Source organism: Stegostoma tigrinum, chromosome 37, assembly GCF_030684315.1.
Source record: "Stegostoma tigrinum isolate sSteTig4 chromosome 37, sSteTig4.hap1, whole genome shotgun sequence".
Lineage (NCBI taxonomy): Eukaryota > Metazoa > Chordata > Chondrichthyes > Orectolobiformes > Stegostomatidae > Stegostoma > Stegostoma tigrinum.
In genome coordinates this window covers 790,806-809,340 of record NC_081390.1, presented here as the reverse complement: position 1 = coordinate 809,340, position 18,535 = coordinate 790,806, and the positions used below count along the sequence as shown (strand labels likewise).

At 43.8% G+C, this 18,535-nt stretch overlaps 1 protein-coding gene across 2 annotated transcripts in view; it reads left to right on the top strand.

Annotated features, from left to right (window-relative positions):
• The first annotated feature begins 664 nt into the window (after positions 1 to 664).
• tspan14 (tetraspanin 14) overlaps positions 665 to 18,535 on the top strand; it is a 55,540-nt gene continuing 37,669 nt past the window's right edge. For both annotated transcript variants that reach the window (XM_048563640.2, XM_059640340.1), the window contains exon 1: positions 665 to 906. In XM_048563640.2, the coding sequence (XP_048419597.1) occupies positions 829 to 906 (78 nt within the window). In that variant the 5' untranslated portion in view covers positions 665 to 828. The remainder of the gene's footprint in view (positions 907 to 18,535) is intronic.

Sequence of the window (18,535 nt, the reverse complement as noted above, 5' to 3'; positions counted from 1 at the left end):
ACCATCCTGACCTGGAAATATGTCACTGTTCCTTCACTGTTGGGTCAAAATCCTGGAATTCTCTCTCTGATGGCATTGTGGGTCTAACTACAGCACAAGGCCAGCAGCTGTTTAAGAAGAAAGCTCACTACCACCATCTCAAGGGCAACCAGGGATTGACAAAAAATGCTACTGACTTTACAAAATCCAACACCCCCCCCAACACACACACACAAAACCCTCCAAACCTTAGAAGTCACTGACTCTCAAAAATACTCCCACAATAACCTTCAAAACCCAACAAATCCGTCATCATCTGACAGAATAAGAGAAAGCTGTGGACAGAAATGTTGATAATTCTGCTGGTTTATCCCAGAATATGTGAGTTCTGATGTGACTACCAGCTTTAGGCGGAGTGTGCCAAAACTCCTATCACAGCACCATTTCAAAAAGTTGCTCACAGAGTCGAAGTCCCCCTGGACCGTAGGCGGGTGACCTCGATTACTTGGGAGGGGGGTGGGGTTAGTGTCCAGTTTTGCAATGCTGAATGCCAGGATGATAGAACGGGGTGGGATTGCACTGACGGGCACGGCAGTTTACATACATTCAGACCCCTCTGTCTCTCTTTCGCTCTGTTGTGTTCCTTTCGATTCTGATCTGTTAAGTTTCCTGTCCGGTTCCGGCTCTGAGGCGGCTCAGTGTTTCCTGCTCCGCCTTCGATGTGGGAGCCGGCTGCGGGTCTCAGTGAAGGAGTTGCAGGTCACACGGAGGGAGTAGTGCCAGGGCACAGGGGGTAGACAACCCCCCCAGGTCTACTCCAGCGATAGCGGTATACACCGAGACTGAGAGATGTCTTACACGTACCAGGGGGCACAAGTCAATTATCTCTTCAAATATATCCTGTTCACCTTCAACACCATCTTTTGGGTGAGTGTGAGGGGCGAGGGCTATTTGTTAGGGGTGAGAGTGATGGGAGGGGGCATTTGTGTCAATTGGGATGATTTATAGGGTTCAAGGTACTTGAATCGAGGGTATTTATGAGCGCTTTTTGTGAGATTGGGAAGTTTGAGTGGTTATTAGATTCAGGGTGTTGGGAGGGTAGTTTGCAGGGTCAAGGGTATTTGTGAGTGTGAGTTTTATGGATGGGGCTATTTGTGAGGATAGGATTTAGTTTGCGGTTAAAGGTTTTGTGAGCGAGGGTTTTAAGGTCAGGTATTTGTGAGGGTGGTGTTAGCCTTGGATAGTTGGGAGGGTGATATGTTGGGTCTGGGGTATTTGGGAAGGTGGTTCCTAGGGTCAGGGGTATTTGGGAAGGTGGTTTTTAGGGTCTGAGCATTTGGAAGGGTGGTTTGTAAATTCTTGGGTATCCAGGAGGGTGATTTGTGGGGTATAAGGCACTTGAGAAGCTGGTTTTTAGGGTCTGGGGTATTTGGGAAGGTGGTTTGTAGGGTCTGGAGTATTTGGGAGGGTGGTTTTTAGGGTCAGGAGTATTTGGGAGGGTTGTTTGTAGGGTAAAGGATATTTGGGACCGTAGGTTTTAGGGTCTGGAGTTTCTGGGAGGGTTGTTTGTATGGTAAAGTGTATTTGGGAAAGTGGTTGTAGGGTAAAGTGTATTTGAGAGGGTGGTTTTCAGGGTCTGGAGTATTTGGGAGGGTGGTTTGTAGGGTAAAGGTATTTGGAAGGGTGGTTTTTAGGGTCTGGAGTATTTGGAAGGGTGGTTTGTAGGGCATTTGGGAGGGTGGTTTATAGGGTCGGAGGTTTCTGGAAGGGTTGTTAGTGGGGTCTGAAGTAATTGGGAAGGTGGTTTGTAGGATGTAAGGTATTTGGCAAGTTAGTTTATGGAGATCTTACTCTGAATATCTTTGCCATTTCCAAGGAAATATTGAAAACCCTTCCTGATGTAGTGTGACTGTCTGGCCAAAGGCTGCTTTTTTAAGCTCATTCATGGGATGTCGACATCGCTGGTTGACTAGCATTTATTGCCCAGAGGGCAGCTAAGAGTCAACCACATTGCTGTGGATCTGGAATTACATGTAGGCCAGATCACACAAAGGAAGCATATTTCCTTCCCTAAAGGCATTAATGAATCAGATGGGTTGTTCCAACAATCAGCAATTGTTTCATGATGGTGAGGTGCCTGTGCTGGGCTGGAAGTCACATGACACCAGGTTATGGTCCAACAGGGTTAAAAATCACAAGCCTTCAGAGCGCTACTCCCTTGCCAGGTGAAGTGAGATGGGAGCACACAGGCATAGAAGTTATAGGCAGAGAGATCAAAAGATTGCACAGGTGGTATGAGTGGAGTGGAGGGATAATGAGAACTGCAGATGCTGGAGAATCCAAGAGAACAAAGTGTGGAGCTGGATGAACACAGCAGGCCAAGCAGCATCTCAGGAGCACAAAAGCTGATGTTTCAGGCCTAGACCCTTCATCAGAATGTTGACGGGCTGAATAACAAGTCTGTGCGGGTGATCAAAAGTGTCAGACAGTGTGAGTAAAATGTCAATGGCTGAATAGCAAGTGAAGGCATGACCTATGATCCAATTAGGAATTTGGCTATCCGCCTCTGCTCAGCAATTTTGCGATGCTGAGTATCTCCAAGTCCACCTTGGAGGATGCTTACCCAAAGATTGGAGGCTACATGTCCTTAATTGCTGAAGTGTTCCCCCACTGGGAGGGAACATCCATGTCTGACGATTGTTGTGTAGTGCCCATTCACTGCTTCTTGTAGCATCTGCATGGTCTCACCAATTTAACGTGCCTCGGGGCATCCTTGCCTGCAGCGTCCTTATCTGTTGTCAGGTGCTGGTATCGGACTAGGGTGGACGAGTTCAAAAGTCACACAACACCAGGTTATAGTCCAACAGATTTACTTGAAATGACAAGTTTTCAGAGCATAACCTCTCCATCTGGTATTGTGTTACTTTGACCTTTTCCAACCCAGTCCAACACCAGCACCTCCACATCATGATAGGATACTTGTAGCCTGCGTTTTTTTTTGCTGGATCCAGTCTACTTTGCTCTTGAGAAAACACCACAGTTGTGATAACCATGCTCTAGGGTCTGCATGTGCTCTCCTTTCAACCAGAGATCACTGGATAGTGCTCAGGATTAGGAATCCAGCTGATTTCCCCTCCCTCTCTAACCCTGGACAACTGGACAGTGATCAGGTGCAGGAACTCTGACTGATTCCCGCTCTCAAATCTGTCATTCTTTATTATTTGTATGTTTTCTGATGAATTGTGCTTTAAGCCTCTGTTTCTAGTTGACAATTCCAAATGCTGCTGCATAAATTACATTCTCCTGATCGTAACCCTAACCTTTCGGTTTTTTAATCGTGACCTTCAATTTATTCACTCCAGTAATGGACTCACCAGTTTCTCTGGAAAATATTTTTTCTCCTTTCAATGTGTTTAGCACTGTTAGGCACATCTTGCTGATCCCTTTAACATTTCATTGAAAGAAAGCCATTTTCTTAAGGCATAAAAAGAGAAAGCAATGGAAATACTCTGGCAGCTGCTGTGGAGAAAGATTCAGGGATATAACATTTCAGGATTGTGACCTAAAGTCAGAACTCTGGTTACTCTAGCCTCACCTTGTAATTCCAGTCTTAACTCCCTGGGCAATGTCATCTGTGGTTCAGCAGGTAGTATCATGTCTTTTATCTAGGAAGGTGGGTTCAAGCCTGCCTCCAACAGTTAGCCTGGGTTGACTGAGAGGAAGCTTCAATATTGGAGATAATCTTTCAGATGCAATGTTAAATTGAGGCCAAGTATGTTTTCTCAGGTGAAAATGAAGATCGTGTGGCACTTTTTGTGGATATCTACCCTTCAACTGATCTCAGTAAAGAAATTGTCTGGAATCTTGACTGCAGGTTTCTAACATGACCACAGTGACATTCCTCAAGAGTAGTTTCTTGGCTCTGGAGTGGTTTGGACTGATCCAAGCTGCTGAAAAGTGCAAGTAGCTTGTAGCCATGACATTTTTTTGCACGGTCCTCGCTGCCTAAAAAAATCCTCTGTGAGGAACTCTTGCCCCAGTTTACCTTCTGGTCGAAGGTCAGGCAGTCTGGGGCAGGGTCGAGGACAGTCACTGCAGATGCCTAGTACAGCAAGGTGGCACTGAGATCTCGCGTAGAAACCTTTCGGGATTAGCAATAACACCTGCCTTTTCAGAGGGCTGAATATTTTGGCAGATGGAAATATTTTTAGCAACCGTTGATATTGATTTGGAGTTGGGGCAGGGCAGGTGCTCAGGCCTTGCTGGTTAGGGATGAAGTGCAGCTGTTTAACAGCGTGACAGTGATCTTGTGCAACGCAAACACCCAGACTGTGGTTTTCTCTTTGTTTCGAATCACTGCCGCTTTGCACATTGTACCTGACCCCGCTCGGAATCCAAAAGCAACAGTTCCAATGACATCCTGTAGCACAGGAGGAAGGTTGCTCTTTATCTCTGCCCAGTGACGGACCCTGTATCTTTTCACCCCCTCCCTCAGTGACAGATCTGTCCCCGCTGTCCTGTCCCTCAGTGACAGGCCTAAATCCTCACCCTTCATAACAGGCCCCAAACACTCTCCCTCTTGCCTTAACAACAGACCCCTACACCCCGCCCCGGCCACTTTCCTCAGTGACAGACCTGACCCCTCCCCCCTCCCTCAGCAACAGACCCATTCCCTCTTCCCCCAGTGACAGGTACATACGCCTTCCCCCTCCCTCAGTCACAGACTGGGACCTCCTTCCTGCCTCTCAGTGACAGACCCATACCCTCTCCCCTTCCCTCAGTGACAGACCTGACCCTACCCCCCTCCCTCAGCAACAGACCCATTCCCTTTTCCCTCTTCCCCCAGTGACAGATGCGTACCCCTTCCCTCTCCCTCAGTCACAGACTGGGATCCCCTCCCTCTCTCTCAGTGATAGTAACCTGTCCCCCTTCCCCCAGTGACAGACCAGTCCCCCTCCCACAGTGATAGACCCGTACTCACTCCCCCTTCCCTCAGTGACAGACCAGTCCCCCTCCCACAGTGGTAGATCCGCACTCTCTCCCTCAGTAACAGACTTGTACACTGTAATCCCTCCCCCAGTTACAGTGCCCGAATTTTAACTCAGTCTGTCCGTCTTACCTTGGCACAACCCCCAGCCCCTAACACCCCCAAACCAACTTTTGGTAATGGATCTGGAACCTTCACCGTTCCCTGAGCTCATTTTGTAAAGCAGGCACTGAGTGAGAGGTGTGAAATATGGCAGAACAGTATAGCTCTTTGGCCTTATTCTGTGAGTGGGTGCAGTGAGTCCTTTGTGTCTACAGTCTGAGGGCAGGGATAGTGAAACTGGTGCTGCTATTCTGCCCTGATTCTCCCAAAGCCACTGCTAGAGCAGTTCCAGAGATCAACGTATCTGACAAACCATATCTCTTTGTGGTAGGCCAGCAATTGTTGTATTATTGTTTTTATAAATCTAACCCTGATCCTATCACAGTGATATGCAACAGTGATGACACCTCAATAATTAGGTTTTGATGACAAACCAATTTGCACAATATTGATTGGAGTAACACTGACACAAACCAAGACACACACCTGAGACATATGTGCACATATTTACGTTGAGACACATAATGATATGCACACATGCTGAGACATGCATTCACGCACTGATGGAGACACACTAAGTTTCAAGCTCACAGAGGACCATACACACATGCTGAGACATGCATGCACACACTGAGAAAGACACACTAAGATACACCCTCACCCAGTGACATACATGTGCACTCAGATACTGAAATATTGCAAATACTCATACTGTGACACACACACTGTGATACACGCATGCATATGAAGATATGTACTGAGATACACACAGTGATATATACACACAGAGATATAGACACACATTTACGCTGTGATACACACACACACAAATATACACAGGCATGCTGAGACCAAGACTCTCACTGAGACACATACACACTGAAACAAGCACACAGTGATGCAGACACACACACAATGACAGATACCGACACACATGCTGTGGGGAAATTATTGGAGGCTATAATCCAGGATAGGGTAACTGAACACTTTGCTTTCAGTTTTCAGCAAATTAGGGAGAGCCAGCATGGATTTGTGACAGGTAGGCCATGCCTGACAAACCTCACTGAAGTTTTGGAAGGGTGACTAAGGTGTCCATGGATGTTTATATGGACTTCTGGAAGGCATTTGATAAAGTCCCACTTAAGACTGATGTCTAATGTGGAAGCCCGTGGAATTGAGGACAAATTACAGATATTGCTAGGAAATTCGTTGAGTGGTAGGTGGAAGAAAGTAAGGATAATGTGGGTAGGCACTCAAGTAGGCGTGATGTGGCCAGTGGTGTCCCATAGGGCCTCAATTATTCACAGTATTTATTAACAACTTAGACAATGGCATAAAAAGTCATATATCGAAATTTGCTAATGACGTAAAGTTATAGACAGTGTAAATGATAGCATAAAATTACAAAGGGATATTGATAGACCAGATGAATGAACAAAACTGTGGTGGATGTTTTTGAATTTAGTTTGACACGTCCTGAGAACCTGATAGGAATTCAACGTATGCAAGTTTGAGGCTCTCCGTGTTGGATCATGTTAGCACTGATGCCTCACAGCACCAGAGACCCATGTTCAGGTTCAGCCTCGGCAACTGGCTGGGTAGAGTTTGCACATTCTTTGTGTCCGAAATGTCACGAACTGGTGCAGAAAACAATCAAGAACATTGTCAGAATGTTGAATAAAAACCAAAAGAACTGCGGATGCTGTAAATCAGGAATAAAAACAAAGTTGCTGGAAAAGCTCAGCAGGTCTGTCAGCATCTGTGCCACCACCAACAGTTCTGAAGAAGTGTCACCGGACCCGAAACGTTAACTCGGTTTGCTCCTCCACAGATGCTGCCAGACCTGCTGAGCTTTTCCAGCAACTTTGTTTTTGATCAGAATGCTGACCTTTATATCTAGACGACTGGAGTATAAGGATGCAGATGTTATGCTACAGTTATACAAAATTCTGATTAGACCCTTATAGCATTTCTGAAGAAGGGTCTCAACCTGAAACATCAGCTTTCCTGCTCCTCTGAAGCTGCTTGGCCTGCTGTGTTCATTCAGCTGTACACCTTGTTATCTCTGATTAGACCCTATGATGAGCAGGTTAGGAAGAATATATTGACCGTGGAGAGAGTACAATGTACATTTATAAGAATGATACCTGGATTTCAGGGGTTAAGTTTTGAGGAGGGATGATATAAATTAGGCCTGTGTCTGTAGAAAGTAGAAAGTTGTTGTTAGTCTAATTAAAGTCTTCAAGATATTAACAGGAAAAGATAGGGTAGATAAAGATAAACTATTTCCCCTGTTTAGGGATTCTAGAAGTAGGCATCACAGTTTGAGAATTAGGATCAAACTACTCAGGAGAGATGTTAGGAAGTGCTTCTACGCACAAAGGGTGGTAGATATCCTACTGACTACTTATCCTCAACACACATTTTACAGGTGGCTCAGTGGTTAGCACTGCTGCCAGGCCCCCGGGTTTGATTCCACTCTCGAGCGACTGTCTGTGCGGGGTTTGCACGTTCTCTCTGTGTCTGCGTGGGTTTCTTCCGGGTGCTCCAGTTTCCTCCCACAATCCAAAGATGTGCAGGCCAGGTGGATTGGCCATGCTAACTAGCCGGTAGTTTTCAGGGATGTGTTGATTAGGTGGGTTGTTGGGGTATGGGTTTGGGTGGGATGTCTGAAGGTTGGTGTGGACTTGTTGGGCCGAAGGGCCTGTTTCCGCACTGTAGGGATTCTGTGATCTATTCTATGATCTATGATATTTGGAACTCTCTTCCACAAGTGGCTATGGATGCTGGATCAGTTCTTACTCCTGTTTTTGTACCTTTAATGCCATTAGAGGTTTTGGTCAGAATTGCTATAGAAATTATTGAGCAACATCACTGATTAAATAAGAGAGAGAGGAAGTCCCTGTATTTTCAATAATCCGCTTTCTAAATAGAAACTGACATGTCCACTGGACACAAATGACTGCTGTCAGACTGGGTTGAGGAATTATGTCACTGGATAGTTGGATTTGGCCTTGTTTGCAGATTGAATTCAGTTTCTCTCTTGAGTGTAGTTTGTGTTGTCTGTGGCAGTGACAGGATTCCCTGTTGTGTCTCTGGTTACATCTAAAGGCACTGGTTGTTACTGTGGCTGCACTTCACGCTCCTGCTTTATCTCCAACCCACCTCTTCCTCTCTTGACCACACCTATTCCCAGTGGGGAAGAAGTGACAAATGGTCAAGTTGATACTGTGCACAAAACAGGAAGTGTCAGTGCACGACTGCTTGTTTCCTGTGGAGCATTGTGAGGGAACTGGGACAGGAAACCAACTGCTTTCAGCTTTGTGTTTGTAAATTTGACAACATGACAGGCTCTTCACTGTCTGGCCTAGCTCTTGACTATATACATGAAATTAATAATTGCAATGGTAAGGGAGAGAGCGATTTGACACCAGCCACTCCAAAGTCAGATTAAATTCGGAGTAAACCTCCCTAAAATCAGTCCCAGCGATGCATTCAAATATCTGCCTCCTTCTCCACCCAACTCCTGCCCAATCTCAGAAGATTGCATCAATGGGATATGTTTCTGTTGCTGATACCAGGCATCCCAGGACTGGGACTGTACTGAGAGAGATTGCAGGGAATTATTGAGTTGGAAGTCTGATATTTGTCAAAGTTGTGATAGGCAACAGACATGAGTTGGAAAGACAGAATATGACTCAGAAAAGCCTAATGATGACGCGTTTTGAATCCAGAGGGTTAGATGAATGAGAGGTGATCTTATTAAAACGTATGAGATTCTTGGAGGTCTAGAGAGGGTAGATGCAGAAAGGTTGTTTCCCCTTGCGAGAGAGTCCATGACCAGATTTCAGGATAAGGGGTTGCCCATTTAAGACAGAGATAATGAGTATTTTCTTCTCTGAGGCTAATGAATCGATGGAATTCTTTACCCTGATTGTTAGGGATATTCAAGGCTGAGATAGTCAGATTTTTACACAGTAAGGGTGTCAAGGATTACAGGGAATGGGAAGGAAAGTAGAGTTGAAGATTATCAGAGCAATATGATCTCATTGAATGGTGGAGCAGACCCAAATGTACTGAATGGCAGACTTCTACTCCTTTGTTTTCTGGTCTTACGGAGAAGGTTTGACCTCTTACCTATGCAAATGGTCAAGGGAAATGCCTTACAACTCATGGGGATTGAGAATAAATAGTTCAGTAAACTTGAAAACTTTCCAGCTGTGTCATTGTTAGATAGCTCAGTTTTTTTCTTGTTTAATAAACATCTGTTTTATTGTTAAAACCTGATCTGTAGCCTGGCATGTTTATGTTTCATTGAAAGACCCATCACATTAAATTAATACAAAATATACAATCTATCAAGCTAGATATCCTTGTGAGATCTGATTTGTCCAGTATTAACCTTGCTGAGATCAAAACAGCTGTAATGCACAAAATATGATTGTATGATAAGAGGGTAGGGGAACTTTGACAGATGTCGATTTATTAAACAAAACTCTCAGGTGATATTGGGATGCTTGAGCTTTTTGTAGCACTCTTGTGTCAAAACTTCTTCTGACCATGATTTCAACCCACAGGAGAGTGAAATCTGTTTATGCCTGCCTTTGCAAACTAGAACAAACAGTGCAGAACCAGTGACAAATGCTGTGGCAGGGATGGAGAAGTATTGAAAACTGTTTCAATATGTTTTATATTGTGCAAGTTATTACCATTTGGGTTCCTTATTTGATTGTTTCCACATACATGTGTTATCTTAAAGTAGACAGAGAGTTTAGGGAAGGATTCCAGGATCTTGGTCTTAGTGTTGGGGAGGGAAGTGATCTGATAACTACACTGGTAATGGCGTAGACACCTGGAACTGAGAGGTGAATCAAATGGGCAATTGACAATTGTTTTCACAGTGCCTAGCCATTTAAGAATCAGCTTCTGACTTGGTATAGTGACCGTACTTAGTTATAATGCCTAAGTAATGAGAGCACTTCAGTCATTACAGTCCGCAATCTTGTCACGAGAAAGTAAACTAACAAACTGGCCTTCTCATTTAATTCTTCTTCATAAACCTGCAATGTCTTTATTGTTTTGACAGGTTTATTTTGCCTTCCCTTTCTAAATTTTGCCCATTGGCCCGCGAATGAAAAATAAAACGGAAAATGATGTCTCACAGGCAATGATTGGACCACTCTGATGTTGCTGTTTATGGGATCTTGCTGCACTTAAAGTGGATGCCACACTCCATGCCTTGTATCAGTGACTAAAATATCTCATAGCTTATCTTGTGTTTGAGATGCCCGAGGGTACTGTCTAAATGAAGGTCCATCTTATTTCCATGGACATTATAGAACATAGAACATTACAGCACAGTACAGGCCCTTCGGCCTTCGATGTTGTGCCGACCTGTCATACCAATCTGAAGCCCATCTAACCTACACTATTCCATGTACATCCATATGCTTGTCCAATGACGACTTAAATGTACTTAAAGTTGGCGAATATACTACCGTTGCAGGCAAAGCGTTCCATACCCTTACTACTCTCTGAGTAAAGAACCTCTGACATCTGTCCTATATCTTTCACCCCTCAATTTAAAGCTATGCCCCCTTAGGCTCGCCGTCACCATCCTAGGAAAAAGGCTCTCCCTATCCACCCTATCTAACCCTCTGATTATTTTATGTCTCAATTAAGTCATCTCTCAACCTTCTTCTCTCTAACGAAAACAGCCTCAAGTGCCTCAGCCTTTCCTCGTAAGACCTTCCCTCCATACCAGGCAACATCCTAGTAAATCACCTCTGCACCCTTTCCAAAGCTTCCACATCCTTATAATGCAGTGACCAGAACTGTATGCAATACTCCAAGTGCGGCCGCACCAGACTTTTGTACAGCTTCACCATAACCTCTTGGTTCCGGAACTCGATCCCTCTATTAATAAAAGCTAAAATACTGTTTGCCTTCTTAACAACCCTGTCAACCTGGATGGCAACTTTCAAGGATCTGTGTACATGGACACCGAGATCTCTCTGCTCATCTACACTGCTAAGAATCTTACCATTAGCCCTGTACTGCACCTTGCGGTTACTCCTACCAAAGTGCATCACCTCACACTTGTCTGCAATAAACTCCATTTGCCACCTCTCAGCCCAGCTCTGCAGCTTATCTATGTCTCTCTGCAACCTACAGCATCCTTCGTCACTATCCACAACTCCACCGACCTTAGTGTCGTCTGCAAATTTACTAACCCATCCTTCTATGCCCTCATCCAGGTCATTTATAGAAATGACAAACAGCAGTGGACCCAACACCGACCCTTGCGGTACACCACTCGTAACTGGTCTCCAGGACGAACATTTCCCATCAACTACCACCCTCTGTCTTCTTTCAGCAAGCCAATTTCTGATCTTATGTTGGAGTTTAAGCATGAACTATGCTCCTTTGAACCTCTTTTATCTTTAACTCTTTGAAATCTTTTAACATTTGTCAGTTACCAAGGTTTTACTAAATATATGAAGTAGACTGCTTCAGGGGCTGATTTTATGTTGAGGGCATGAGGACACATACACTCTTCACATAATGACAGAATTATTATGTTGCAGAAGGAGGTCATTCAGATCATCATGCCTACACCAACTCAATGATCCAGGCTGGCTGTATAATTTAGTATCAATCTCCTGCCTTTTCCAATATCCCACTACACCATTCCTCTCCAAAGAATTATCCAATATGCACTTGGATACCTGTCACCTTTCTAGGCAGTTCATTCTATACCCCTAACTACTTAGGATGTAAAAAAGTTTCTTTTCACATCACCCTTGCTTCATTTGCACATCACTGTAAATTGATTTGATGCTTTTTATAATATACATTCATATATTTTCATACAATTAAATATTTATATATATTCACAGTCAAATCCTGACTGTACTACATTCCCATGATTCTGTGATGTTTCCTTGCCAGACTAACTGAAGGTCAAATTCTTACAGCACATTTTATATTCGAGAAGGGAAAAAAATGTTGTTTTTATTTTCTCCGTATCATTATCACCAGAAGCTGGGCAGTGTGACAAAAATATCATTTGCCACAACATGTAATAGATTGTGATATGTCAGTGAGTGGGAGATTCTCAGCCTCGGGTGGAGAGGAGATATGAGAGTGTAAGCAAGCGTGGTGCCTACCTGTTGTATCGCCAAGGAGACTGAACTTGTCGTTTATAATCAGCACAAGCTCTGTGTTTGTGCTAGAATGTCCTGGTAGTTTATTTAAGAGCGTAATTTCCTTAAATGTTTACATTTTCCCTTGTGGTAAGCGAAAGCCGTTGTGTGTGACATTCACTGGAGGTTTCAGGCTGTCCTCCAGCTACAAGGCTCAGAAAGAGCATGGTTGACAGCCCCAACTGTGAGCAGGGCATGGTAATTCGTACAGCACGGGGTCAGAGGCACGATCTGAAATAGCGCTTCCTATTTCCTCAGGTGGTGTGGGTGGTACAAAGGGTTAAATCTAACACACATACAAATGAGACACTCCCAGGAAGTGATGCAGTGTCACATGATCTAGTTTTCTCACAGACTTGTGGCAAGATGAAGCCGCAGTAAGGTGTTTTGAAAGTAAAGTGAATGTTTTCAGCACACTCTATAAATATTCTTTAGAATATTTGGAAGCAGGCCATTCAGCCCATCAAGTTTACACCAACCCTCTGAAGAGTGTCCCACCCAGACCCACCTCTTCCCTGTAACCCAGCATTTCCCATAGCTAATCCACCTAGCCAGCTCACCATAGACACTCTGGACAACTTAGCATGGCCAGTCCATCTAGCCCGCACATCTTTGGACTGTTGGAGTAAACAGAGCACCCAGAGGAAACCCACACAGACACTGGGAGAATGTGCAAACTCCACACAGGCAGTCGCCCAAAGGGTGAAATCAAACACATCCCTGGCACTGTGAGGCAACAATGCTAACCACTGAACCACTGTGTTGCCCTTTGGTCTCACAACAAGAGGAAGAATGCAGTAATCAAGGAGGTAGTGCTCAGGACTGACCCCGGGCTGTTGCTCTCCTCAGCCCTGCTTTAAATACTGAAGCAGTGAAGTTTGAAAACCCAGTGTCAGCAGTAACTGCTGATGTATTAATCATTTTCTTTAGGACCCAGAAGCCATCAGCCTGTGGCCTAGAATTAGCGTGACTAATTTTATAAATGACTGCTGCTGAACCTGGAGTGGACTAAGTCATGAGGCTGACTACAAGATCTGTTCTGAGATGTTCAAGACAGTACAGGCCAGGGGCTAAGATTCTGCACTGATACTGATCTTCTCCCTTCCCACAAGTTTGTTTTGAAGCAGACTAGATTAGCCACTTTGTAGTAAAGAATAGCTCTGAAAATAGATGAATTTTATTGAAGATTCTCGTTTTGCACTCATCAGGACAATTTGCAAAAATACTGAAGTGAAGGGGCACACCATTATAAGCTGCATGAGAAGAGATTCCGTACCAATCAGGGATCACTTTCTGATCAATTAGCACTCTCATACCATTACAGTAGTGTTCTTGCAAATTGTCTTGCTGAACACAAGACAAAGGGCTTTGACAAATTGTGTCTTTTTCAGCAGCACTGAGATTAGTGTCATTGATACAACAGCCACCTTTAAGTGACGGAAAGCAGCACACAAAATCATGATGCACAGGAAGGTGGCTGTGGACATTTGAATGAATTCCACTTAAGAACATCACTGCACAAGATCCCCAGGAAGACTCCTGCAGTTTAACTCTTTAGCTGCCTCATTGCTGACCTTCAGCATGCCAAGAGTGAGCTGTGGATTGAAGGTTTCTCAATCACATCATCCCATTCATTACTCCAGTATTTTGTCTTTACTTATACAGATTACTTTAACAAGTACAGAATGCTGGAGAAACTCAGCAAGTCTGGCAGCATTGTGGGGCCATAATGCTTTTAGTGTAGTGTGACTCTGATTTCTTTAAACCCTTCGTTCTCACTAGAGCCTTGATTTCCATTCATTCCAGAACTGTCCTGTTTTTGACCATGGAGACAGGAAAGTATTTGATGTCTCTATCACTTCCTGATGCCCTCATTATGATTTCAGTTGTCACTATTTAAATGAGATTTTGTTTACTTTCAGTCCTTCCTTTCTGATTGCATATCTGTTGAAACATTTACAACTTGTTTTCATGCCTCTTGCTCAAACACTGTCTTTTATCTCTCAGTCCTCTTTTGCTAAATTCTAAAATCCTCTGGATCCACTACTTGTGACTCCTTCTCACGAAATTGTAGGCTCTTTCCTTTAATTTAACAGTATTTTTAATTCCTGTTGTTTCAGAGGTGAGGCTTTGTGCCTTATTTAAGCAATGAATATATTAAAATAAATCTAATTTTATTTAAATACTAAGCATTGCCAGTGGTTTGAGGGCCGAATGGCTTCCTTCTGTTTATCTGTTAACATGTGCAATTGTGTGATTGCTGTTGATGTTTAAAGGTGTATTTTAGCTTTCAGTCGTGGTTGGATTTGTCAAGCTTCTGAGTTAGTGAGCTAACCTGAGCTTCTACTCCTTGATGCTGAGAGGACGCAGTAATTGCCTTTTGGTAAAAACTAGTTTCAGGTTTCCATGTAGCCCACACCCAGTCGCACTGACAGTGGAATTACATTGCACAAGCAGACATTGCATTGAGTCACTGAGTATACAGGAAGCTTTGGTTTCTGGTCACTGGGATGGCCTGATCTGTTTGCAGGAAAGAGACAAAAAGCCACAACGATTTCAGAGTCTTTTTGCAAAACAATAGGGTGAAAAATCAAAGGGAAATGAAGTTTGTAAAGATGAAAAGTACCAGGCACTGGTAAAGATGTGGTTATCGATGCCGGACTTGAAATGTGCATGTGTCAGGAAGGTGAGGTATTCCAGTTTAGAGAATAAGAATGTAAAGCAGTGCAGCAAATCCTGAATGTAGACATAACACAGTATGGAGCTGGAGGAACACACCAGGCCAAGCAGCATTAGAGGAACCGGAAAGTTGATGTTTCAGGACGGGACCCCTTCTTCAGAAATAACTCATTCTTCTTCCGAAGATGGTTCCTGACCCAAAACGTCAGCTTTCCTGCTTCTCTGCTGCCTGACCTGCTGTGTTCCTCCAGCTCCACATTGTGTTGTCTCTGACTCCCGCATCAGCAGTTTTTGCTATCTCCGAATTCTGAATATAATTTTGTGACAATATACAGCAGTGAGAGCAAGCAGGAAACAATAATGAACAGGAACATAGTAGCTGAGAGAACTAGTCTCTTTCTAAGAGGAAAAGACACACAGTTCAACACAGAAAAAAAAGCTACAATGAATATAATGTGAATTTAGAGGGTGAATGGAATGGTCTTACATTAACATAAGCCGGCCCAGACAGTTATTATGTCAAAATCTCCTCAGATTAAATCCCAGTGCTAATATTCTCCTCAGGACACACTGAGGCCTGCTGTTGCTTTGGGATCTGTGTGAGGTGGCTCTAGCCCCAGTGTGGGACCTGCCCAGCTCCATCGGCAGTGACTACATCGAAGACACAGAAACAAGAAATTGTCAAATGTCTAAACATACACTTCTCTGATTTATATGCAATGCCCCTTGCTCCTCCCAGCCATATTGTGCGCAGTCACAGATATGGCAGAGACAAATCTTCTGTTATTTTCCAAAACTTTATACAGTCACTTGCCTTCTCGACTGTATATACTTGACATTTTTAAAGCTTCACTTCTGTGACCCTCCATAGAATCTTTCCAAAGTCTCAATGGATCCCATCGTGTGAGGGGTCAGAAACAGGGCGCAGCATGTTAACTGAGGCTGAAGGTCTTCTCAAAATTCTAGTGGGAATGTTATGTTTCGTTATGGAGGGCTCTGTGAATGCAGCCCATGTGCAACTGACTTTCACTAAAGCTTCATGACTTTGTCTTTGGAGAGTTGTGAATAATGATTGTGAATTCATTATGGTGTCAATTGGTCTGGATAGCCAGCTGTATGCTTGGTTGACACTTCACAAATACTAGGCTTGCTTTGTCAAAGCTGCTTTCTCTGAGTTGTGTTCAGGGTGTTGTTTGCTCACAGTTCTGTCCCCAGCAAGGTACCAGCTTGTCGAAAGCACAGGTTGGAATTTTCCCACGCATCTCAGGACCCTGTAATCAGGACAGAATGGAGTTCCCATCACTGGACATGCTGCGAGTGGGACTGGCACCAAGATGTTCATGGCCTTGTCTGAGCACTGTCTTATGCCCATTAGAGGGACAGCAGTTGCTCTGGGAGAGATTGGCGCAGCTGAGGTGCACGCAGAGCAGCAAATTGAAATAGAAATTCTGTGTGCCCGGGCTGGCTCTTTCTGCCATTGGGATTTTGGAAAGATTTTGAGCAGGGTCACAGAACTGAAGCTTTAAAATTTTCACTGCTCAGCTGGGTTAAAGAGCAGAGTGTATTTAATCTGTTTGTGTCACTGGAGATGGTAAGAACTGCCGCTGCTGGAGTCAGAGATAACTAAGTGTAGAGCTGGATGAACACAGTAGGCCAGGAGGATCAGAGGAGCAGGGAAGCTGACGGTTTGGGTCAGGATACTTCTTCAGTTTTGTGTTACTGGGCTGCAGTCATGAACACTTTTTACATATTGCCCCTACAATGATTCTCCCAGCTGTGGACCCCTCCTTCTGCTAAAGTGTCACATGGAAGTCGTCTCCATGGTGTTGGCAGCATCCTTTCCATCCTGCTACCCAGTGAGCAAGTGCAAAGAAATGCCCCACGTAGGGGGAGTTACATTTGGTAATCAACATTCTGGCTCCATTTAGGCTGATCCTGGGTATGAAGAGATTGTCACATGAGGAGAGGTTGCAGTCAGAATATTGAACCTTATTGAAGCAATACAAGATTCTTAGATGATTTGATAGTGTAGATGTGAAGAGATTGATTCCCCTTTTAGGAAATCGAGGGCCAGAAGGTATGACCTCAGAATAAGGAGTCACCCAATTAAAGCAGAGATGATGAGGAATTTCTTCACTCAGGGGGTAGTGAATCTGTGGAATTGTTTACCACAGAGGGCTGTGAAGGCTGTCAAATTTTTCATCAGTAAGGGAATCAGTGTCAATGGCGAAAAGGCAGGATGATGGAGTTGAGGATTATCAGATCAGCCATGATCTCATTTACTGGTGAAGACGTGATGGGCTATATGATGTAATTTTGCTTTTGCATCTTGTGATCATCAGTTGATCTCAGTTCCTGCCTGGAAACATTTCCGGAAGTTGTAGAACAATCTCATTGAGGATTTTCTTGATTTTCTGGATCCCCTACACTACCACCACAAGACTAAGAAAACATCGACCATTATAATTTCCTCCATTTTAGGAAGACACTGTTCGACCAATGAGTGGTTAAGTGTTGTCTCAGCACATGATTAACATTGCACATGCTTGAGTTAAATGCCAATTTTGCCCAATTCCTTTAATCATGAAGATCTCCCTTTCATCAGTTAGTCATAGCTCAGATGACCAAGAGAAATCTTCATATTGTCCATAAGGTTGTTCCCCAAACTCCTGTCCCTCCTGCAGATGGCAAAGGCCCTAAAATGATCCTTCAGTAATCACTGGTCTTCAAGCAGATCCAGAGCCATTGATAACTTTCAGACAGTTCACAACCCACTATAGTGTTTTCCCACAAGATTTGCTCTTCTGGAGGAACCTAGATTTTCAACCTCATCAAAATGTTTTCCAGATCAGATTAAAAACAAAGCTTAACCAACCTCCCTGCCATTAGAGTGACTTATGACATTTCAGGCAAATTAGTAAGACATGACCTTTCATTGCTAAAGCCATCTGTCTTCCTTCTTGTTTACCTTGCAAAAGTGATCGCTGACAGTTCAGTACTCCCAACATCTTCACGATAACTGAAGTCAAATTATTGGCCGATAATTTCTGGTGCTGTAATGTATACACTTTTTGAAAAATGGACCCTTCCAATTGACAGAATAGCCTCTGACTTCCATGACCTTTCAGAGATACAGTCAGGAGACTTACAAAGCACCAGCTCCCTTCTCTTTAAGACTTCCAAACGAGCAGCTGATCTGTCTTAACATTACTAATTTTGACAAAGATTATACCACCGTCCATTTGAGCATTTACACTTGTGCTGCTAATAGCTGGGCACTGCCTTCAAGCTTCAGAATGGTTTTTGTATCAGAGCTGAAACCTCTCTTCTACCACCTGCAACGTTGAGCAGACAGCAGTGATCGGCGCACGCGAATATACTGGATGATTACTACCTCTGCAGCCAATACTGAGCATTACAGAGATCTGACTAGAGAATAACAGTATTAAGCATGTGTTATTTTCTCACAGTCCCATTCCTAGCCATACGTTTGTTAACCTGTACTTAATCTGTATCGGCCCTAGGAGTAGAGTTAATAACTCAATATTTGGAAAAAAATCTCCAAGATGCAAGGATCCAGGAT